At 58.2% G+C, this 20,813-nt stretch overlaps 2 protein-coding genes across 3 annotated transcripts; one reads left to right on the top strand and one right to left on the bottom strand.

The window, feature by feature from the left end:
- Nucleotides 1–350: 350 nt before the first annotated feature.
- LOC309794869 (5-hydroxyisourate hydrolase-like) lies at nucleotides 351–3,471 on the top strand. Of its 2 annotated transcripts, none has more exons than XM_082606760.1 (4): nucleotides 351–406; nucleotides 1,004–1,143; nucleotides 2,410–2,545; nucleotides 3,000–3,471. In XM_082606760.1, exons 1-4 carry the CDS (start codon nucleotides 383–385, stop codon nucleotides 3,087–3,089), a joined length of 390 nt encoding a protein of 129 aa, XP_082462886.1. In that variant the 5' UTR covers nucleotides 351–382; the 3' UTR covers nucleotides 3,090–3,471. The 2 variants fall into 2 exon arrangements, with proteins under 2 accessions (XP_082462886.1, XP_082462887.1); XM_082606761.1 differs by lacking the exons at nucleotides 2,410–2,545; nucleotides 3,000–3,471 and adding exons at nucleotides 1,387–1,512; nucleotides 1,884–2,160.
- Nucleotides 3,126–16,427, bottom strand: LOC309794763 (dynein regulatory complex subunit 4-like; the record flags this gene model as incomplete). The annotated part of the gene is made up of 11 exons (XM_082606652.1): nucleotides 16,347–16,427; nucleotides 14,152–14,349; nucleotides 13,071–13,277; nucleotides 11,468–11,522; nucleotides 10,649–10,854; nucleotides 9,992–10,159; nucleotides 9,630–9,716; nucleotides 7,624–7,833; nucleotides 5,986–6,051; nucleotides 3,518–3,663; nucleotides 3,126–3,387 (listed from the first exon to the last, which is right to left on the bottom strand). The coding sequence occupies exons 1-11, from the start codon at nucleotides 16,359–16,361 to the stop codon at nucleotides 3,126–3,128; spliced, it is 1,620 nt and encodes a 539-aa protein (XP_082462778.1). The 5' UTR covers nucleotides 16,362–16,427.
- Nucleotides 16,428–20,813: the final 4,386 nt, after the last annotated feature.

Below are 20,813 nucleotides of genomic sequence, written 5' to 3'. Positions count from 1 at the left end.
CGGGCAGTGCGACCACACGAGCCATGGGTCCCGCCTGAGGCACCACCATGTGGCCTGTCGGGGCTTCCATCAAATCCCGACCTTCCCAGGGAAGAAAACAAGCTACACCGGTTCAGGGGCTCCCGGGGGTCGTCAGGCTCGCCCTGCGCCGCCCAGCTGCCGAAGTGGACCTTGGCTGGACATACTCGCCCCGCCAGAGCCCCACCCCCTCCCCGTGCCCCTTCCCGTCCGGTCACGCCCAGCACTCCACCCCAACATCCCGGAGCCCTGCCCCTCGGGCCCCCTCCCGCCCCCCAGGGCCGCTCCACTTCCGGGCCAGGAGGAGCCTCCACGGCCCCGCAGGTCTGTGCACCGTGATCGCCCACCCCTCCCGACCGCCCCCATGAAGCCCCCTGGGCCCCTCCAGGTGGGCACCGAGGTGAAGCCCCTGCGAACCAGACCAGCCTCACCTCTCCCTGTGGCTCCGCCCCGAGTTTGGTCAGACACGTGGCCCCGGGGCCTGGGAGGGGCCCGGGGAGGTTCTGGGGGTGGCAGCGTGGTGTCGCCACCTCGCCAGCCCCCAGGCCGGCCTGGCATGAGCTCCGGGGTCGCCCTGCTGCTGCGGACACTCCAGCGACACCTGGGGTCCCCGGAGGTAGGGGGACAGGCCCGGACTTGGAACCCCTGAACTCTCCTTCACCTGGGGCTAAGGGGACAGAGCTGGGTGCCGGGAGAAGAACCCCGTGTGGCCACCCACAGCCGGCACTGACTGAGGGAGAGGCCCCTGGGTGTGGAGACCCCTTCAGTGCTGGGGGGAGGGGGCTGCTGGGGGAGGAGGGGGACAGGTCAGCGACCTGCATGGCAGTGTGTCACCGCAGCCTGCTCGGGCTGCTCGGCAACTCCACCACCCAGGGCCCAGGGGCAGTTTGGGACTTTGTCCCCCGGGGCTGTTTACACCAACTCTGCTGCCTCATACCGGCGGGTGTGGACACAAGGCAGCTTCCCTGCCCCTCTCGTGGCCCAGGGCAGAGGCATGGAGCCGGGCAGCAGCCCGCTGACCACACACGTACTGGACACTGCCTCAGGGCTTCCGGCCGAGGTCCTCTGCCTCCATCTGTCCAGGCTCGAGGACCATGGCCAGCAGTGGACCGAGCTGAGGAAAAGGTAGGAGGGCGGTCTGGGGCAGGATTCGAGTCCAGACCACCTCCCCGCCCCACACCAGGGCAAGGGGTGCATGCCTGGAGGGCAGGGACTAGGGCTCACCACAGCCGGACGGTCCCCTGAAGACTCTCAGGGCCGCTCTTTCAACAGGCTGTGTAGGCCTGGTCAGGGCCACAGAACGTGCTGGGACAGCTCCCAGCCCAAGTGCCCGCTACAGGGGGAAGAGGGGTCTGTCTCTTCCTGCAGGCTGGGCCGGCCGAGGCCTGAGGTGGGACCTGAAAGCCCTGGTTGTCACTGCCGGACGGGCGGCCTGTGCAGGGCAGCAGGCGAGCACTGGACGTTCTCTACATTCTCACTACACCCTGTGTGCAGGTACCACAGGCACCCCTTTCCTAGACTGGGGGGCGAGGGGGCACGGCTGGGACAGCAGGAGGTGTCCGCTGCCTGGCAGCACTACCCCTGTCCCAGGCCCAGGCTCTGCTGGGGGACACCCAGCCCAGACTGGCAGGTGTCATGGGTCAGCCTGTGAGCAGTTTCCCCCGACCCTCCCGCTGGTGTGGGCTGGTAGGCTGGACCCCAAAGGTTCCAGGCCTGAGGGTATGGAGCCCTTCAGAAAAGCCGGGGGTCCAGGTCCCGTCTGAGCTTGGAGGAACACACAGAGTCCAGGGCGGGGGGCCGTACAGACCCACTCCCAACCACACCCCCTAAACTGTGCTGGTAAATGCCACCCTTTCTGATCACAGCACAGACACTTGTGAGCACGGCTGCAGGTGACGGGGGCGCCTAGCGAGCAGAGGCCCTCAGAGCCTCCACTGGTGAAGCTGCAAACAGGCCACCACACGGACAGCAATTTGGGTACAGTTACTGAACCAGAAAGCCACATGCAGTATATTAAACAAAAAGTACACGTTATAAAACAGTGTGACTAGTACAACCCGTTTTTAAAGTTTGTAAATGAGCATATTTATGCATAGAGAAAACCTGAAAAGTATACATGCCAGATATAAAGCGATGATTGCTCATGGGGTAGATTGTGGGAATTTTCTGCCTTCTGCTTCTCTGTGATTTCTTAAACAGTGTGCAGTGTCCCTGGGCTGCCCCAGAGCCCCAGGTCCTGGAGGCTGTCCTGCTCCACAGCCGCCCAGGCCTGCTCACCCGAGTCCCAGTCAGGCTGAGGGGACATCGGAGGCCGGTGGGCATGCAGCCCCGGGGGCCCCAGGCCGGGAGCCCCTCAGCCCCCTCTGCAGTGCCCCCGCTTCCTCTCCCCAGCTACACGGACCATGACGGCCACTGCCCTGGGCTCCTGCTGCCAGGCCAGATGAAGGCGGGCACCTACAAGCTGGCCTTTGACACTGAGGGCTACTGGCAGAAGCGGGGCCCGGAGAGCTTCTACCCGTACGTGGAGGTGAGAGCCAGACGGGTGGAGGCCCACGACTCACTGTGACCGGCAGGCTGGCCCTGCGCCTCCACCACCTCGCACCTGCTTTGGGCTCCCAGAAGAAAGGGGTGCCGGACTTGACCACATCACACCTGTCCCTGCCCTGCTCCAGGGTCAGGCTGACTCAGCCCCTGCAGACAGAGGCTCACCCGAGCCCCATCCAGCTCACTGTCCCCCTTCAGTTGACCTGTTCGGGCGGGACACCTTGGGAACCTGCAGACCCAGGGCCCCTCAGATCGAGTGCTTTCTCTGGGGAGGACCCAGCCACACCCACCGCCCCCCCAGCTGGCCCTGGGGCTCCTGACCCCAACTGCAGCCCCAGGCCAGCCGTCTGGGCTGCTGAGTCCATGGCAGCACTGGGGCCAGGCTGAGTGCACTCCGTGCTGGCCCCTGGCTCTCCCGGTGTCCCCTCTGCCATCAGGTCGTTTTCACCATCACAAACGAGACCCACAAGTTGCACGTGCCGCTGCTGCTGAGCCCGTGGTCTTATACCACGTACCGAGGGAGCTAGTGGCTGACCGGCAGCCGGCCTACGAGCCCGGACCCATCACCACGGCAGGCTGGGCCGCCCCCAACCAGCAGGGCAGGCTTGTTGCTCGCGGGCACCAGGGTCACAATTTCCGGGGACGTTCTGGCCCCGATTTCCCAGTGGCAGGGCTTCAATAAAGCTGTTGGCATCTGCGAGGCGGCTGTGGTCACTAGGCACACTCGGCTGGAGCTGTCCAGCCCCAGGTGGGATGGGGGCGGGTGTGCGCACAGAGCTGGTGGGCTTGGGGAAGGGGCCGGACGGCACCGTGGGCCCTGGGGGCCTCTCCACACAGCCACGCAACAGGACAGGCAGCACTTGTGAAAACCTTCACTTGCTGACAACGCATGTCTTCAGAACAAATAACTGCTGTCCTCGGTGCGTGAGGTGGGTGTCGTCCGGGCAGGGGCTACATTGGGGTGCTCACGAGTCCTGCAGGGCCCTGGCCCAGCGTCTGCCCGATCACGGCTGTCTCCAGGGGCTTGAAGCCCACGTTGTCCAGGGGGACCCCAAAGGCCAGGAGCTTCGCCTCATAGGTACGCAGCAAGTCATTGTGGGCCTGTGGGGACACAGAGGCCTCAGGGGAGGGGCAGCCGGGGCTGACCCTCGCTCAGGCACACCCAGCCCCGTGGAGAGCTAGCCTTTACCAAGTGCTCACTACACCAGACCCAGACCCTCACACACTTATTTAAATTTGAGAATCTAATTGGCTTTACTCATGGCAGCATCCCATCTAGTAAGCGGAAGGGTGCTCCAAGGAGCTGTATAAAATGGAGGCTTTTATGGGCACAGGAGGGTGGGACAAGGAGGTTAAAAGGGTGGGCACCTTCCCTTAGGGGAGGCAGGGGGTCTTAGGCAGATCACCTCCCACTGCTGATGGGTTTAAATTTCCACTATAGGGAGAGGCTAAAACTTCAATTAGATTAAGTCTTGGTAGGGTTCACATAAGTGACTCCGTTTAGGGCCTGTTGTTTCTTTTTAACAGTCCCCCCTTTTGATCAAACTCTTAGCCTGAGAGATATGATCAAAATTTTAAGGCATTAGTGCAGCTCACAGCTACCACCTGTATTATCTCAGCTTTTGCTGATTCTGTTTGGGTTTTTGTTTTTGTTTTCCTGAATCTCTGGGATTCACAGGTCAAGACTTCGGGTTCACATTTTTTAAGTCTGTCATTCCCCACATCTTTTTCAATATTACAGTCTTAAGGAGACCATTTGCTTGGTGGTTAGTGGCTGCGAACATGCATTTAAAGCTTTTGGGAAAACATAATGCACCAGGGGTATGATTATGATTATTATAAGGAGGACAAACCCCAGTGTTTGGAGTCCTCAAGACCAAACCAATCAAAGGCCCCATGGAAGGGGCCACCCTTTTAAGCCAAGTGACTTGCCCAGGGATCTTATGTAGCTGAGTTTCCACCTCCCCAGAAGAGTGGTCCAGATGAGCAGGTGGTGATGGCCATGCACAGACACCTCCTGGCTCAGGGAGAAGACAACCAGAGGCTTTCCTTCTGTTGAGAACAACTCTGGCCCGAGTCTGAGGACTTTTATTGGGCACTACCCAACCACTTCATGTGTGGGACCTCAGGTAACCCACAATGGAAGATGCCCCCACCGTCCCCGTTTCATGGCTGGGGAGACTGAAGAGGGCGTGCACTCAGAGCAGGACTGTGGTTTGAGTTCCTGGTTCCCTGCAAGCATTTCTCACTCAGGCTCAGCATCCCTGCCTTCTCAGGGTGACCCTCCCTGCCTTGTCTACTGGCATCTATTCCCTTCCCCCATCCCAGAAATGCCGAGATCTGGGCAACAGCGCTGGCAGGGCCAACGCAGACAGGGTTTCCGCTCCCCCATCCTTTAAAAGCAGATGTTTTTAAAAGGGCACATTTCACCAGACGGTTGTAAGCGTTTGAAGAGCTGACGCGTGTTAAATGCTTAGAGCCTGGCCTGACGCAGAGCAAAAGCTCAAAGGGGCTCCTTGCCCTCAGCATCGCCAAGACAAGGTGCTGGGAGCTGAGAGTAAAGGGTGAGCCAGGGCCGGGCTCCAGGACAACTCAGGGGCTGGGCCCTGGCCCTCACCCATCTCTGGGGTTCAGCCCTCCCCACAATCAGATGTGGGTTATGGAAATTCCCCCAAGAATGCATATAAGTGTCAGGGGTTCCCAGAGCACCTGGGGAGGGCCCTATGGGCAGGGAAGGCCCAGGGCATTTGGTCACCACGGAGCCCAGTGCCTGTGATGGGCACTGCCTTCATCCTGGGGCTCCACAGCCCAGGGCTCACATCTGAGTCATGCTCGCGGGGTGCTCGCTCTCGGGAAGCATGTCTGCAGGCAGCACTGTGTCTGTGTCCCCACAAGCCAAGCACTAACAGAGCCGCGGGCTCAGCCACGGAGCTGGGGACGCTGGGTGCAGGGCACAGACGGCACCAGGGTCAGGGCACTGCACTCCCCAGCTGCAGGAGGCCTCTGTGTGTGGCTTCTGCCAGACTCATAAAGGCCTTGGAAGACGTGCTTGGAAGACGTGGAGGTTACTCTGAGGGTGCAGAGACCCCCCGCCCTCCCCAAACCGCCCCAGAGGCCAGGCTAGCACCGTGGCACCAGAGCAAGGGCTGGACAGGGACACAGGGACAGCCTGCTGGACAGAACGCCACACATTCACTGGCCAGGCCCCATCAGGGACACCAGGACAGCATCGGAGCCATGCGGATGTACTCCAGGCCACCTGCAGGTCAAGTGACCCTGGGCAGGCGCAGACGGCCTCAGACTGTGTCAGCACCCAAAGGTAAAGATCAGGTGGGGTCCTGGGTGAGGAAGGGGCCTGAGGGAGGGGTGTGGAGCCCCGGGCACCTGGAAGAACATGGGGGAGGGGTGGGGGTCTCCTCGCACCTTGCAGACCCGGGCCAGCTCGTATTGCAGGTCCTTGATGGTGCTGTTCTTCGATTCCAGAAAGTCCTGAGGAAAGGAAGGTGTCAGGACGTCCACACGGGGAGCGGCTGGTGTGGAAAGGTCTCCAAGGGAGACAGATCTGCATCTCCATAAGGAAACTGCCCAGATGGTGAGAAGGGCCACCCCGGCTGCCAACGCCATCCCAGGGAAAACCCCCTCGATCCCCCACCTGCCCTGCCCTGGCCCCTAGGCGCAGCCATGGTGACTGCCATGGACGGGCCGAGTTTTTATCCCCTCACCCTGGTCGCTGGCAGCACTGGGTTGCTGGCCCAGCTGCAAGACCGGCTGTCCTTCCCAAGAGGAGAGCAGGAAAGCCCTCCTCCCCTCTGTGATTCACACACAAAAGGGACAAGAACAGAGATGAGCCCCCAGACTCAGGACCATGGTGATGCCAGCCCAGACAAGGCCCCACCATGAGGCTGCACTACCCCAGCCCTGAGAGCCGAGCCTGGGTAACTTGGGTCCTCCAGGAAGTGCCACCCACTGAGCCAGGGCCATCGCTTCCCTCTGAGCAAACACCTGGTCTCAGCCAGAACCGTGGGCACGACATCACCTCGGACCCCAGCCCCCTCCTCCACTGGTGACGAGTCATCCTCTGTCAGCCCTGCCCACCCTCTCCTGCCCTCCTGTTGCCATCTGAGGCCTGGAACCCAGAAGATCTGCTTCTGTGTGAATGAACAGCAGGGACAGACAGGGCCCTCCAGCATGGAAGGACCTTCCATGGAGTCATGGAGGCCAGCTGTGGTCTGTGTCCATCTCCTAGACCCCCAAGGAAACCATACCTGGGGCCACCTCAGGCCTGGCGGCTACAGGTCACCCAACTGCCTAGGATCCCGGAGCCAGGCCACGCTTCCCTAGCAGCACCAAAGTCCCCTTGTCTGTCCTCACCCGTTTTCTTCCGTGGCACGTCCCACCCAGGTCAGGGAGCAGAGGGACAAGGCCAGTTCCAGGTAAGGTCACCGCCAGGGGCATCAGGGCTTCTGCCTGCTGAGCCAGCGGCAGTGGCAACTGCTGTCCTGAGTCCTCAGCTCTCCCTGCTGGCTTGTGGGCACCGAGGCCTCGTCTGTCTTTTTACTGCTGTGCCCCATGCCTGGGACAGTCCCAGCCCAGAGGAAAGCCACACACAACTGCAGACCCACGATTGAACAGATGCTCCAGCCTCTGCTCAGATGTGACTCCCTCTGGGAAGCCTTCCCAGCAGCCATCACAAAGGCCACCCATGGCCCTGCATTCCCCCTGCCACGGCCTCAACCAGCACATCTCAGTGTCCCAGGCGGACGGTGGCCGTGGCCTTGGCTGAGAGGCTAAGCTGGAGTGGGCAGTGGACTCGGGCTCGAAGGTGCCGGGAGGCTAAGGAGGGGCTGGGGAAGACCTCAGAGACACCAGGGCAGAGCCTGGGAACCTGGGGAGCCCGACGGCACACACAGGCCTGGGCGCTCGGGCCAGGAAACCACAACAGCCCCTCCCCGAGGTGAACTGAGACTCTCCACTGAGGGACGGAGGCTGGAGCACAAGACAGGAGCCCCAACCCGAGCCCAGGCCGCCAGAAGCCCCTCCCCGGGAACCCCCAGGACCAACCTCCACCTTGCGGGACACGAGGGTCAGGGCCGCAGGGTCCAGGTTGGAGGCCGCCAGCACCTCGTTGAACTGCACCTCCTTCTTCTCTACCGCGGTGGCCAGTGCCTGTACCTTGCGCTCCAAGACGAGGTTCTTGAGGCCCACCTTCTGCTGCACCTCCAGGATGGCTGCGGTGAACTTCTGGTACAGCCCGTCCCGCTCCTGCTGCACCTGCGGGATGGGCCCAGTCTTCTCACTGGCAAGAAGCCCCTCCCGGCTCTGCCCCGGGGCCACGGCACAGCGCCTTCACCAGCGCCCGGCCACGGGCAGGTGGGTCTGCATCATCTACACTGCCTGAGCCCCACTCTGTGACCGAACTAGAGATGTGCGGCTGTCCACACCATGGGCGGCAGGAGGAAACATCTCTGGGAAGGTGTCTCAGGAAGCCACAGGGACCCTAGTACGAGCTGCACAGACCCCCAGAGGGGCTGGGGCCAGCCCTGCCCTGGGTCTGGGCAGCAGGCTCAGGACATGATCATCCCCATGAGGTCCAGGGCCTCAGACTCAGCAGTGTTGGGGTGGGGGCCCCTTGGAGGTCCACCCCCTCTGCCAGCCCCAGACCCTGGAACACAGGTCTAGAGCGAGCACTGGAGCCACCCGCCTGTCCACCAAGGACAGTGTCCTTTTCATCTCCTTTAACTTTTAACTGTGCACCATTAAACAATCAAGACTGAGTCGGGGTGTAAAAAGGAAAAAGTAAACACTCCTCAACCCCACTTCCCAGAGGCCACCATCTGAGTATTTGCTGGGACTCCTTCCAGAATGTTCTGCACTGCCGTAGAAACACACATCACTGCTAGGAAGAGGGCTGTGCTGAAACCCTGTAGCACCGTGTCTATCTAACTACAGGATCGTATTCTCAAGATGTGCTTCAATCCAGTCCCCATCCCTCTGCTTTTTAAAACGTGATGAGTCTGGTTTCTTAGGGGCGCTGCCTGCCTCCCCTGCCGCAGACGACATGCAGACGGAAGAGAAGGTGGTAGAGTCCCCTCCCCACTCACGCCACCTTGCAGCAGGGAGCCGCGTCTCCCTGGTTGCCTACGGACCCTCCCCTCAGCTGCCCTCAGCCTCCGGGACCCTCGGAGGCTTCTTGACGGTGACTAGCTCTGACCGCTTACGGGATGTCCTTTCCACTGTCACAGTCTGCGGCGGTAGCTGTGCTAATGGCTCACACAGAGGGGGCGGCTCTGCCCTCGGCCAGGCCCGGGGCCAGACCCCGGGACCTGCAGGCAGGGAGGGCCAACTCTGCAGAAAGCACGTGCAGTGAGACACCTGCCACCCAATCACATCAGTGAGGACCTGGTGCCGGCGGAAGCGGCCCCTTGGGCACTGTGGGTGGGGTCACAACTCTGAACATCCCTCCCGGCACACTATCTGCACCCTGAACGTGAACCTTCTCACCCAGCATTTCCCCTGCTAGGAATCGACTTCCCTGAAAGGGATACACAGTTGCACAAAGACAACTTAAAAGGATGCTTGTAACAGCAAAGGACTGAAACAGAGATTTCAAGTGTGACCCAATCGGAGAGACGGCACACAGGCTGAGATGAGAACACGGGCACTCCAGACACCCTCACTTCTGGGAAGCAGTGTCCCTATGCCGGGACACACAAGAGTCTGGGAGGAGAGTCAGGAAGCTCTGACCACTTGTGAGGACCAGTGCACGGCCCCAAGGCCCTCATGTTTGCACCCACAGGCTTCCTTACAACGCACACATGAAGGTTTGGGACTTAGAAACACACACACAGATGAAAAAAGCCCTTCCTTCAAGGGGCCAGGCCACCTCCACGCTTCAGAGGAGAGCCCCAGGGGACAGCTGTGGGCACCACCCACTCCCCACCAGGGACCACCCTCTGAGACCCGGGCCGGCCGCCCACCGAGAGCCGCGCGGCACGAGGAGGGCCATGGGACCTCCAGCGGCCGGAGCTGGGAGCGCAGCCCAGAACCCAGGCGTCCCGGGAGCTCACCTGCGTGAAGTGCTGCTCCAGAACCTCGTGCTCCCACTGCAGGCTCTTCAGCTCCTCCTCAGCGACTTTCAGACGGGCTTTCGTATGCTGGAGAGAAAATGGGGGTGGGGGAGAAAGCCCTCCCGACTCAGGCACCCACACGATGCAGCTCCCAGACCTGAGGGGCTGAGCCACCCATCTCCCAGAACAGGTGCCAGCCTCACGTGCCCCAGGGCCACCAGGCCCAGGAAGGAGGGGCTCAGCGCCCCTGCCCTTCCTGCCCCGAGGGCCAGGCTCCTCTCTGGTCCTCAGGAGATGCCTCCCTGCCCTTCCACGCCCAGGAGGTGGTGCCAGGGAGGGCCAGGAATCGGGCAGAAACCCACCAGCAGGATCTGCTTGTCCCTCTCGTAGCCCCCGAGCTGCTTCTGCATCTTGCTTATCTCGTCCCGAGCCTTCTGCAGGGGGTCTGCCAGGCACCTGTTCTGCGCGGACACCTCCATCATCTCCTTCTCCAGGTGCTTCTCCTTCTTCCGCGCGTCCTCCACCTGCTCCTGTGGGCACGAGGGGCGGGGGATCGGCAGGCAGGATCAGGGGCTGCGGCCTGCAGGACGAGGGCTGCGATCCCCCTTGCCCGCAGACAATGGTCCTGCCGGCATGGTGAGGACCTACATCTGTTTTATGTGTAAACACACAGTATTTTTTCACAGTTTTAACTTATTCTGAATTTTCTAGTACTTCAGCCTCTGTGCAAATTGAGAGATTACACTTTGCTCATGACCCCCAGAGGACATCCTCCATGGCTGCCAGCACTTGGGTGACGATGACGCCCCTGTGGTTCCACCTGACCTTCGACATATCCCAGTGCACACAGGTGTATCACTTCCCTGCCACGTGAGGGTCAGGGCAACAGCCGGACCGCAGCCACGGCTGTAGCGGGCAACACAACTTGTGAGCTTCGATCAAGGGCAGGTGAAGGGCAGGGTCAAATGTTTCTACAAGCAGGGGGGTCGGCCCAAGGGGGCTGGGCACCCCGGCCGCACCTTGAGGGAGTTGATGAGAGCCAGGTTGTTGCGGGTGATTCCGTTGTAATAGTTCCTGATGTCCGTGAAGGCCTCCTCGTGGCGCTGCACAAGCACGCTGATCTGGCTGTTCTTCCTCTCCTCCACCTCATGGATCTCTGTCTTCCTGCGCAGGTCAAGCTCTTCCCTGAGCATCCTGACCTTCTTATCGTACTTGGCCTCGATTTCTGAAAGGCAGCAGCACACAGAGCAGCTGAGCAGAATGCTGGTCCTGTGGCTACGAGAAGGGATGGCAGCCCAGGGCCGAGAACACCCACCAGGACGAAGGCCTCACCAACAAGCTCTGCAGACGGCAGGACGGGGTGGGGACTTTCCCCTGCTCTGCGGCACCAGCACACACACCAGCCTGCCCTCCTTGCCCGTCGCAGGCATTGCTAATCGATCCCTGCCTCAGGGATCCCAACAGCCGAACGTCACCCAGTCCCAGTGGGCTCTAACCACGGCCAGCCAGCCAGACTACGGGCTCTAGTAGTAAACCAAACAGACTTCTGAGGTTGGAGCCTCCGCAGGCCGGGAGACCTGGGCGCTGCCCACGAGGCTGGATGACTACTGCCTGCTTCTAGGTGCCGCTTCGTGCCTGAGGGTGTGGGCCGTCCTCACAGCCTCCCACCTCTCATGGAATAGGGTGTTCTGGGATCCTGAATAGTCCACCAGCCTCGCTTTGCACGTCTGAGCTGTTTTAACTGGTTTATGTGCCCGGTTAGCAAGAGCTGTTGGGACAGTCCCTTCCTGACGGGAGGGGCTCTGGGGCCGTCTTACAGGAGCGTGAGAGATGCTGACCTCGCACCTGCCGCTCAAAGTCCTTGCGTATCTTGGTGATCTCCTCGGCGTGTTTCTGCAGAGGGGGAAGTGGTCAGTCACTGGAGGTCAGAGGGGACGGAACAGATGCCGGCCCCTCAGCCCGGCCCCTCGCCTCACTGGCAAGGAAAGCCCGGCTCAGTAAACCTGTGCTGCTTCTGCTGGGCCCCTCACCTCCGAGCTCATGGACCCAACCCGGAATAACAAGGTTTGGTAAATTCCACATTTGATAATGGACCTCCCTCAGCGCAGGTCACCTCGGAGCTGCAGAGAATGCTGACAGACATCCCGGCCCCTGGCCGTGCCCAGCCCTTCCCGCCCTACCCAGAGGCTGGACAGCAGGGGCCAGACCCACACAGAGCTGCCGGCTCCCTGCTGTCGGCTAACCTGCTTTGGCTTAGAATACTGTTACAAATTATTGTAATACACAGTTATAAATTCTGAATAAAAAGTTTAAATTAGACTCCAGAGCAGTGTTTTCACTCAGAGCAGCACTCTGACCGTGTACCTACTCCACGCCCAAGGCCTCGCGTAAGCAGAGAGCCCGCACCGCTGTACTTGTTGGAAGGCAGCCCACTCTGTGCTTCTGTCAGAAAGGCCAGACCGCCCTCAAGCGTCCAAGACTTCAGCACCCTCAAGCTTCACGGCAAAGTCTGCAGTGTTACTGATTTATTTCTAGATTCAGTTGAGGCTGGGCTGCCTCCAGACATACACAGAGGCAAGTGCACTGACAAAGTCTTTCAACCCACAGCCAGGAACAACCTTTGAAAACCAAAGTTGGACACATCCTCCCTTTGCCCACACCCTCCAGAGGTCCCCGACTCAGTCCTGTCCCCCAGACCCCTCATTCCTCACTCCTGGGGGCCGTGGCACTGGTCCATCCCCAGCCCTTCTCAAGGCCTGGTCTCCCCCAGCCCTGCCTTCCCCCCGCCCTTGCCCAGGTATCACCTTCTCAATGAATTCCCAGAATGCGTAGAAAAATGCAACCACCCTCGTTCCCAGGAACTTCCTGTAGCACTAATGCCCGCAGACCTGCGACACAGGTTTGACAGTTTATTTTGTCTTCTGTCTCAGGGGCAGCCTCTCCATTCTAGACCATCAGCCGTGCGTGGGCAGGCATTTTGTCAGCCCCATCCTCTGTGTCCCCAGAGATCAGAACCGGGCCCGGCGCTTAAGAAGGAATTCCAACCTCCAACTGGAACCCCGCTGCCTCCCTCAGAAAGGACCAAAGAGTCTCAAAGGTCAGCGAGGCACTTGAGAGCACAGCTCACAGGACAAACTGCTGTGGCTGCCAAAGGGCTGGAGGGCTGGTCACTTCAGGGGCCGCACGCACGTCTCTGGGGTCAGGGGTCAGCAGTATGCGGAGAGGGACCCTGAGCTGGCTTTCCCTCTTGGGAAGCCAACCTGTTGCTCAAGCCTGAGACAGAATTCTGTGCCTGGACCCCAAACAGGGCTTGTTTGGCGGCATGATGCTGCTGCTGCTGCTGTTTAATATTTAATTCCCAAAATGCAGGAGTTAATATACAGAAATATGAATTCCCAGTTGGAGTGCATCCCGAGGTGCTCATGGCACGCTGGCACCTACCAGCCTCAGCTTCTTCTCCACCAGCTCACCGGCCAGCTCCTGTTCCTTCAGCTCCACCTGCAGCGCCCGCGTCTTCCTGCACAGGGCGCTCTCCTGCGCACGGCGCTCCTCCTGTGCCAGCTTCATGACCACGGTGCCCTCCGCCTTCATCTCCATCAAGCTGTTCTGATGCTCGTACAGCAAGTGCCTCACCTTCTGCTTATAGACCTGTGGGCGGGGGGAGTACCGCCGCTCACCTGCTCTGCCCGCTCACCTGCGTGCACATGCCCACCTGCACACACCTCACCTGCACAGGCTCACCTGCACACACATGCTCACCTGCACACACATGCCCACCTGCACACACCTCACCTGCACAGGCTCACCTGCACGCACATGCTCACCTGCACACACATGCCCACCTGCACATACCTCACCTGCACAGGCTCACCTGTACACACCTGCCCACCTGCACACGCATGCCCACCTGCACAGGCTCACCTTCACACACCTGCCCACCTACATACACGTGCCCACCTGCACACACATGCCCACCTGCACAGGCTCACCTGCACACACCTGCCCACCTGCATACACGTGCCCACCTGCACACAGAGGCTCACCTGCACGCACATGCCCACCTGCACACACCTCACCTGCACAGGCTCACCTGTACACACCTGCCCACCTGCACACACCTGCTCACCTGCACAGGCTCACCTGTACACACATGCACACCTGCACACACCTGCCCACCTACACATACATACCCACCTGCACACACCTGCTCACCTGCACACACATGCACACCTGCACACACATGCTCATCTGCACACACCTGCTCACCTGCACACATCTGCTCACCTGCACAGGCTCACGTGCACACACCTGCCCACCTGTATACACATGCCACCTGCACACAGAGGCTCACCTACACACACATGCCCACCTGCACACACATAAAAAATACCCTCAGGTTCTCCACGTCAAGGACACAAAGGGCTGTGACTCCCAGAAGCAAGGCGAGACAACGCCCCTGGCCCCCAGTCCGGCTCCTCTGCCCACATGGCAGCTCTTGTGGGGACAGGCCAGCCCCACTCACCTTGATCTCCACCTGGTGCCTCTCCGCAGCCTCCTCCATCTCCCGGTCTTTGTTCCTCAGCTCAGCCTTCTTCTCCTCCAGCTGCCTCCGCGTGATCTCCCAGAAAGTGTGGATCTTGTCCCGCTCCAGCTGGAAGAAGTTGCGCTCGGCCCGCTCGCGGTCCAGCTCCTCCCGGATGCGGCCAATGTGCTCCTCCACCTGGCGGGCAGAACAGGGCCCGTGAGGCGGCCCAGCTGGGCGTGGGGCGGGGCGGGCCACCTACCGCCAGGGGAGGGTGGACGGAGAAAGGCCAGGAAGGAAGAGGGAGGGGCTGCTCTCACCTCACAGTAAGTCAGAGCTAAAAGTGAGAAGTTAAAGCAGGGAGCTGGGAAGGCTCGGGGACAGGCAACGTGCAGCAAACAGCAGAAATCTCTTGTATTTGGCCAAGAGCCATAAAATGATTATATGCTTTTATTCCTTCCTGGGGATTTACACTAAAGAAATTTCTCAAAAGAACACAGGAGCTTTCCGCTTAAAGATATTAGCTACACCATTATTACAACAGCAAAAGAATTAAAAAGGAAATGATCTAAGATGCTTTTCAGTAGGAGGATGGTTGGGAACTCCCTGGCGGTCCCGTGATGAGGACTCCACGCTCTCACTGCTGGGGCCCGGGTTCAATCCCCGGTCGGGGAACTAAGATCCCGCTAGCCACACAGCGCGGCCAATAAATAAATAAATAAATAGGAGAATGGTTGAGAAATTAGAGTATATCAGCTAGAGGGTTATATGGCCCAACAACACAAAGATATGAGAATGATGTAAATATGTTCACAAAACAATGCAAAATGTAAAAAAAACCTTTCACCTTTAAAGATATAGGTTAAACAAAAAATATACAAAACCAGTAGACCCGAAACAGTCAAGATGGTTTGGTCCAGAGCCAAATGCAAATCTGCAAATAGGTTAAAGGAAAAAACAAACAAACAAACAAACAGGGCCACCAGGCCGGGGCGGGGCTGGGCTCCCCAGGAGGGAGGTCTACAGTGGGGTCTACTGTGTCAATCAGACAAAGGATCTAAGCCAGACTTCTCCCAACTCTGACTGGCTCACGCTGGATGTTCCATCACTCGATATCTAGATTTCTTATAAATATCTAGATTTCAAGCTTCTCTTCAAACCTCAGCAAACAGACAGCTCTGGAGCCCAGGGCCCACAGGTTAATATGCAGCGAACTGGCCGCAGCTATCCTGAGTCTCTCACTCCTGCCTGGGCCCTGGAAGCTTCCCAGGTGTCCACGCCTGGAACACCGGACAGCAAGGCTCTGCTCTGCAAGACTGGCCACTGCCATGTCACAGTTCTGTCCCCACCGGACAGGAGGAAATGGGGAGCCAAGAAACAGCCTGACGGCTGGGGCAGCGCGGTGGGTAAGCCGTTCACGTGGCAGCCTGGGGACCTTTCCAAAGTGCAACCTGACCCACCACCCTCTGCGGACACTGCCGACAGGCTCCCTGCCTGTGACACAAAGCCTCTCCACTGCTGTTCGAGGGCCTCGGCCCAGCTCTCCAGCTTCAGGTCTTATGCCTATTTCAGTCACCTTTCATTTCCTTATCTTAAAACCACCAAAAGTAAGTAAGGGTCATTAAGGTTCACAGGAGTGCATGTCAGACGCTCCCAGACCACACTTGCTCGCACAGTTTGCACACGTTACAGGTCTCAGGAGCCTTGAATTGAAATTGTAATTATATAACCATGTTCTCTAGCCCTTAAGTTCATCAAAATGAACAAGTGGCCAAAAATAATTCACAGTGTTTAATGGTAAATGAAACAAATGAAAATGCTCTAGGTGTATGTACTATGATAACAGCTCTGTAAACATCTGGTGCCTACAAAAGACAAGAATGAAAGAAAACCCAGAAAACTTAAAACAGCTTTTATATCAGAAAGACATTTCCTTCCAAACTCCTACTACCCTATAAAAAAGTTCACCCATGTGCCTGTACCGCGTTGTTTTACAACACGTGCTGTGCTTGGGCGTGCAGGCGTGGGAGGGGCGTCTCCTCGTGTGGGCAGGGCAGCAGGAGCCAGGCTGAGGGGAGGTGCACGCGGAAGCAGGGGCAGCAGTCTGAAAGAGGCTCCTAGGAGAAGCCCGGAGTAGCAAACCCATCCCACACCCCGACCCAGCGCTGGTCCGTGGCTCAGGCCAGCCCGCTCACCTGTTCCTTGCTCATGTCCTCCAGAGCAAGACCATCAACAATCGGGGTACCTTTGGCTTTCCCTTTCTTCTCTTTCTTTTTGGGCGCCTTTGGTTGAAGAATAGATGGTTGGGTTAGAGTTCACCTTCTGGCTGGCTGATTCCCTCCTGGGGCCGCTTGGGAGAGGAATTCCTGTTCTGGAACGTCCAACTGACTGCCCGCTGTCTCCTGCTTCCACCCAGACCACATCACTCTGCCCTAAGGTTCCCCACCGTTAACCACAGACACATTCTGTTGATACCTTTGGAGCAGCAAGGAGAAATCTGCCTTCTCAGCAGAGAATATTGTTTTCCCTCAGAAAGGAAAGGAGGGAAACTTGTTCCTTAGTATATAGCAGAGACCTCCTTGGTGTGGATGCAAAATCTACTCGGCCTCAAAAAGGAAGATTCCCCAGTACCACACTGTCAAATGTTATCCCACTGGCTATAATGCTTGGCAAGCACCATAAAGAAACCTGCAATCAGCTGTTCAGTGAGTGTAGGAAGAAGTGCCTCACAGCAACAATCAAAGCTGGCAAGATGAGGGTTCCTTCCTTCAAAACACAAAACCTCAGAGAACCCTGGTGGAGGGAGCCAGAGCAGACTGTGGTGCTCACTGCGGGCTCTGTCAATGGGGCGAGGCCGCTTTTAACAACTTCAACAAGGTGCCAGACGAGACCTTCCACCCTCACTCTCTTCCCGAGGGCCGCTCAGCAGATGGTGAATTTCCTTATCCTTCTGCCTTTACTTCTCCCAAGTTTCTGTGGCCCATGCTTGTGTGTACGCGCATCTACGTGACTCTATAACATTTTTACTACAAAAAAGGTTTTTGTGGAAATCTTACAAAACGTAAAGAAAACAAGGAAAATCACCCTAATACTCCCACAAGCTAGTAAAAGTAGATGTATTTTGGTGGTCTTTTTCCAGTTGACTTTCAAAAGACCCATCCACGGAAATCTTCACTCCTGATACAATGCCCTCTTTGCAATCCCTCTACTCCAATAAGTCCACCCCATCAGAAGAGCCTGAAGGTTTGTCACCACCCAGCATCAGGGACAGTCAGCCAGCAGCTGCCGCCTGGTAGAGCCCCTGGGGCTCCCGCACACAGAGGCATCCTCCCTGCCTCCCACAGCTGATGGCCACACCTGCCTGGAAACTGAGTTACCGACAACCCCTACATCATGGCGGGGGGTGGGGTGGCGCAGCTGGGAGCCCTACCACAGAGAGGGGCCGGGATGGAGAGCCCCAGAGGCAGCAAGCTCCCGCCTTGCTCTGCTCAGTACCGGCCTCACTCCTCGCGGGCTCTCCAAGGAAACAGCAGTTCCTCTACCCTGAAGCTCTGCCCTGAAGGACTCCACGGGCACTGGACCCACTGTCAGGACGCTCCAGTGTAGAGGGTCCTCTGACCACCCTGGTATGCCCCCGGGCTCTCGACCCCAGAGACTGGAGGACCTGTGTGACCCAGGCCTCTGCCAGGTGAGACCCTAGGTCCCAGGGATCTCATCAATGAGTCTTCCATTCCAGGCAGGAAAGCCCCTCGACCCAAGTTCTCTGTTCTGGACGCCGTGCACACCGGGCCCTGGGTCTGGGGGGCGGGGGAGGCGGGTGCGCTCTGACCACCCACCCCTGTGAGCACAGGATCCTGGAGAGCCCAGGTCTCTCAGCTCCAGGGTCCAGGGTCCGCAGAACCCTGGGCCCTCCCCGCAAGGACTCCACGAGAGCGCCAAGCCCTCAGTTCCGGGACCCCAGAGCTCCAGGCCTCCCGTCCCGGGGTCTCCCTGCGCGCAGGGCCGGCCCCCGAGCCCCAGGCACCCAGCACAGACCCTACCAGACCTCCAACCCTCCTCACCATGGCTCCGGAGTCCCGCCGGCCGCGACCGGCAGACCAACGCACCAGCCCAGCCCTGGCTGCGAGGTCTCCAGGCAACCGAAGCTAGGTTCCGCGCGAAGTCTCGAGGACCCTCGCGAGAGTCCGCCCGAGGGGTCAGGGCCTGGAAACGGCGGGAGCGCGTCCCTACCAACGCGCTGGGCTGAGTCACTGGGTTTGGGCCGCAGCTGGGCGTCATCCACAAGCTAGATTTCCACGACGCCCGTGAACGCGTTCGTTGCGCAACGTGTCTTGATTATTGCGGGTCTTCCCCACTAGAACTTAGGCTCCATGGAGGTGGGAGGAGCTGTTTCCATCCACTTCTTACTTACTGTATGTGCGTACCGGTCCTACAGTGCATAATTTCAGTGAGTGAGGGACGGGAGGGGCCGGAAAGATATGCACTTCGACCTTTTCCAAATTAGATTCAAATTCAGGCTGAGGCTCTGCCCCTAGGCCCACCCCCGCCCATCTTTCAAGATTCCTCCCACCTGAGGCTTGAAGATAGCTGGGTTTCCACAAACCCTCAGAAGAAACAAAAGTAGGGAAGAGAACATGTTCCAGCTGGGTCCAAAGTTTTGAAATCAGTATGTCTCCCCTTCGGAAAAACTAACTGGTCTGTCTGAAGAGGCCTTGTCCTTGTAATGAGGAAATACTAGAAAGCTCGGGGTTACAGCTGTCTTTCTCCCTCTCTCGGTCCCATACACTGGGCTCAACTGTGTGGGAATGCTGAGTGCGAGAGACTGCCTCTGTGCTGGACTCACAAGGCTTCTTCCCTTTATGGCAGTTCTGTTTGTTTCTTATGTCGAGGAGGAATGAGGGTGCCCACAGCTAGTCTGAAATGAAATAACTAACGACAGAGGACCCGGGGGATCTGGTTTCTCAGTGGAAGGAGACAAAAAGCCCACCTTCTGAAGGTCTCCTTTAGAGCTGCTGGACACGCTGCCGTCATAGGCCTGAGAAGTGGGCATGGTGAAGGCACGGAAACACTTGGAATCCTAAGACACAGTGGAAGTGCGATTCACAAGCTGGGTGGAAGGAACCTTCAAAGCACAGTGTTGTTTCATATACAAAAGAGAACCCAAGTGTCTGAGGCTGGTAGCCTTTTGCTTGAGAGAATTGGTATCCTCGTGGGCCTGTCGGCTGCTTCCCTGTTTCCGACAATCTCAGGAAACTCTTCAGAAGAACCTTCGGAGCCCGCTTAGAGAGACCAGCTGCCAGGTGGATGCACAGAACATTAACCGAGATACCAGCCCCATGTCCCAAGCAACGATGCTTCCCTCGAGGTTACTTAACCCACCCAGGGATTCAAGCAGGGAGTTTGCCCTGTACAACTTACACAGGAAACTGGGATGAGATGTAGGGCTAATTTACTTGTGCTCACACTACATGACCGGGAGAAGTTCTCACGGACCAGAATTCAACCCCCTTCCTCCACCACGTGTGTACACCAACGGAGCGCAGGGCAGTGGGTGTTCTCAGGCCAATAGAGAAGTCCTTGCTCAGTGCTGCACCTGCTCTGTGCTTCAAAGGTTCTCTGACTCTCCTCCTTTGGAAGCTTTTCAGAGCTGAGGCTAGCCCTGGGCTGCGAAAGCAAAGAGGCATAGAGGTTTTTCACACCGAAGGCATGGGCTTCTTTCCCATGGAAAAAGTGTACGTCACCCCCCAGCTGGAGGCGTGCCGCTTGACACCATTTGTTCTGCCCGTGGAACATACAAAGTGGCATACTCTATTTGGGCTGCCTGGTGAAATAAGTTTGTATCGGCAGCACCGTGAGGACCTTTCCTGAAGTTTGCTTCCTAGCTGGATAAACTCAGGGCAGGAGCTCCATGAGAACAAATTGGCTCAGCGTGAGGGGAAGAGCCTTGGTGCCCTGCCCTCAGTGTTTGTGCTTCTGGCGAGCATCATGCAAGTGCTTTGATACATAGGGTTCTTATCTTTACTGTGAGCTGTCCCTGTTGGCTGAAGCAGTCGGCCTGTCTGTATGGCAGCCTGGGGGCAGGGCGTTAGGGGAGTCTGCCAAGTGACTGGCCTCCATTATAGCTAACTGAGAAACTGCGACAAGTCTTTAGGAACCCACTTACAGGGAGAGGATTCGATTTGGAATAGGGGAATTTGCTACCATTCGTCAGCAGCTCCTCTCCCTCAGAGTGCTCTCGGTGGGTCGATGACTAACAGCCACCACGGTCTGCAGCTTGTGAATGGTTCCATGGCGAGCCGGTTTCATCCGTGAAAGATTCACATGGGGCTGATCTCCAGCAATCGGGCTCCACACCTTGAGCTTTTGGAGCAGGGCAGTCCTGAGCCGATGTGATGTGCCCACCGAGGGATGCAACCAAAGTTTTCTTACCCCAGGAAAGTGCATCAAGGCCTCGTGTTCTCTCCACAGAGAGGCAACCAAGTCTCAAGGAAATAATATAACTTCCCCAAGGTCACACAGCTATGTTTTTAAAGAAAAACAAAATGACACAAAGGAAATAGTAACAGAGGCATTAAAGAAACCCAGTAATTTTCTGGAGCAGTCAAAGTAGGGTTTAAAAGTGCATACATAGCTGTTAGCAGGGTTGAAGCTCTTGATGGTTG

The sequence above is a fragment of the Mesoplodon mirus genome (genome assembly GCF_964341445.2).
Source record: "Mesoplodon mirus genome assembly, chromosome: 19".
Lineage (NCBI taxonomy): Eukaryota > Metazoa > Chordata > Mammalia > Artiodactyla > Ziphiidae > Mesoplodon > Mesoplodon mirus.
Note: the sequence above shows the minus strand (reverse complement) of the source record. Positions and strands in the feature narration are given on the sequence as shown.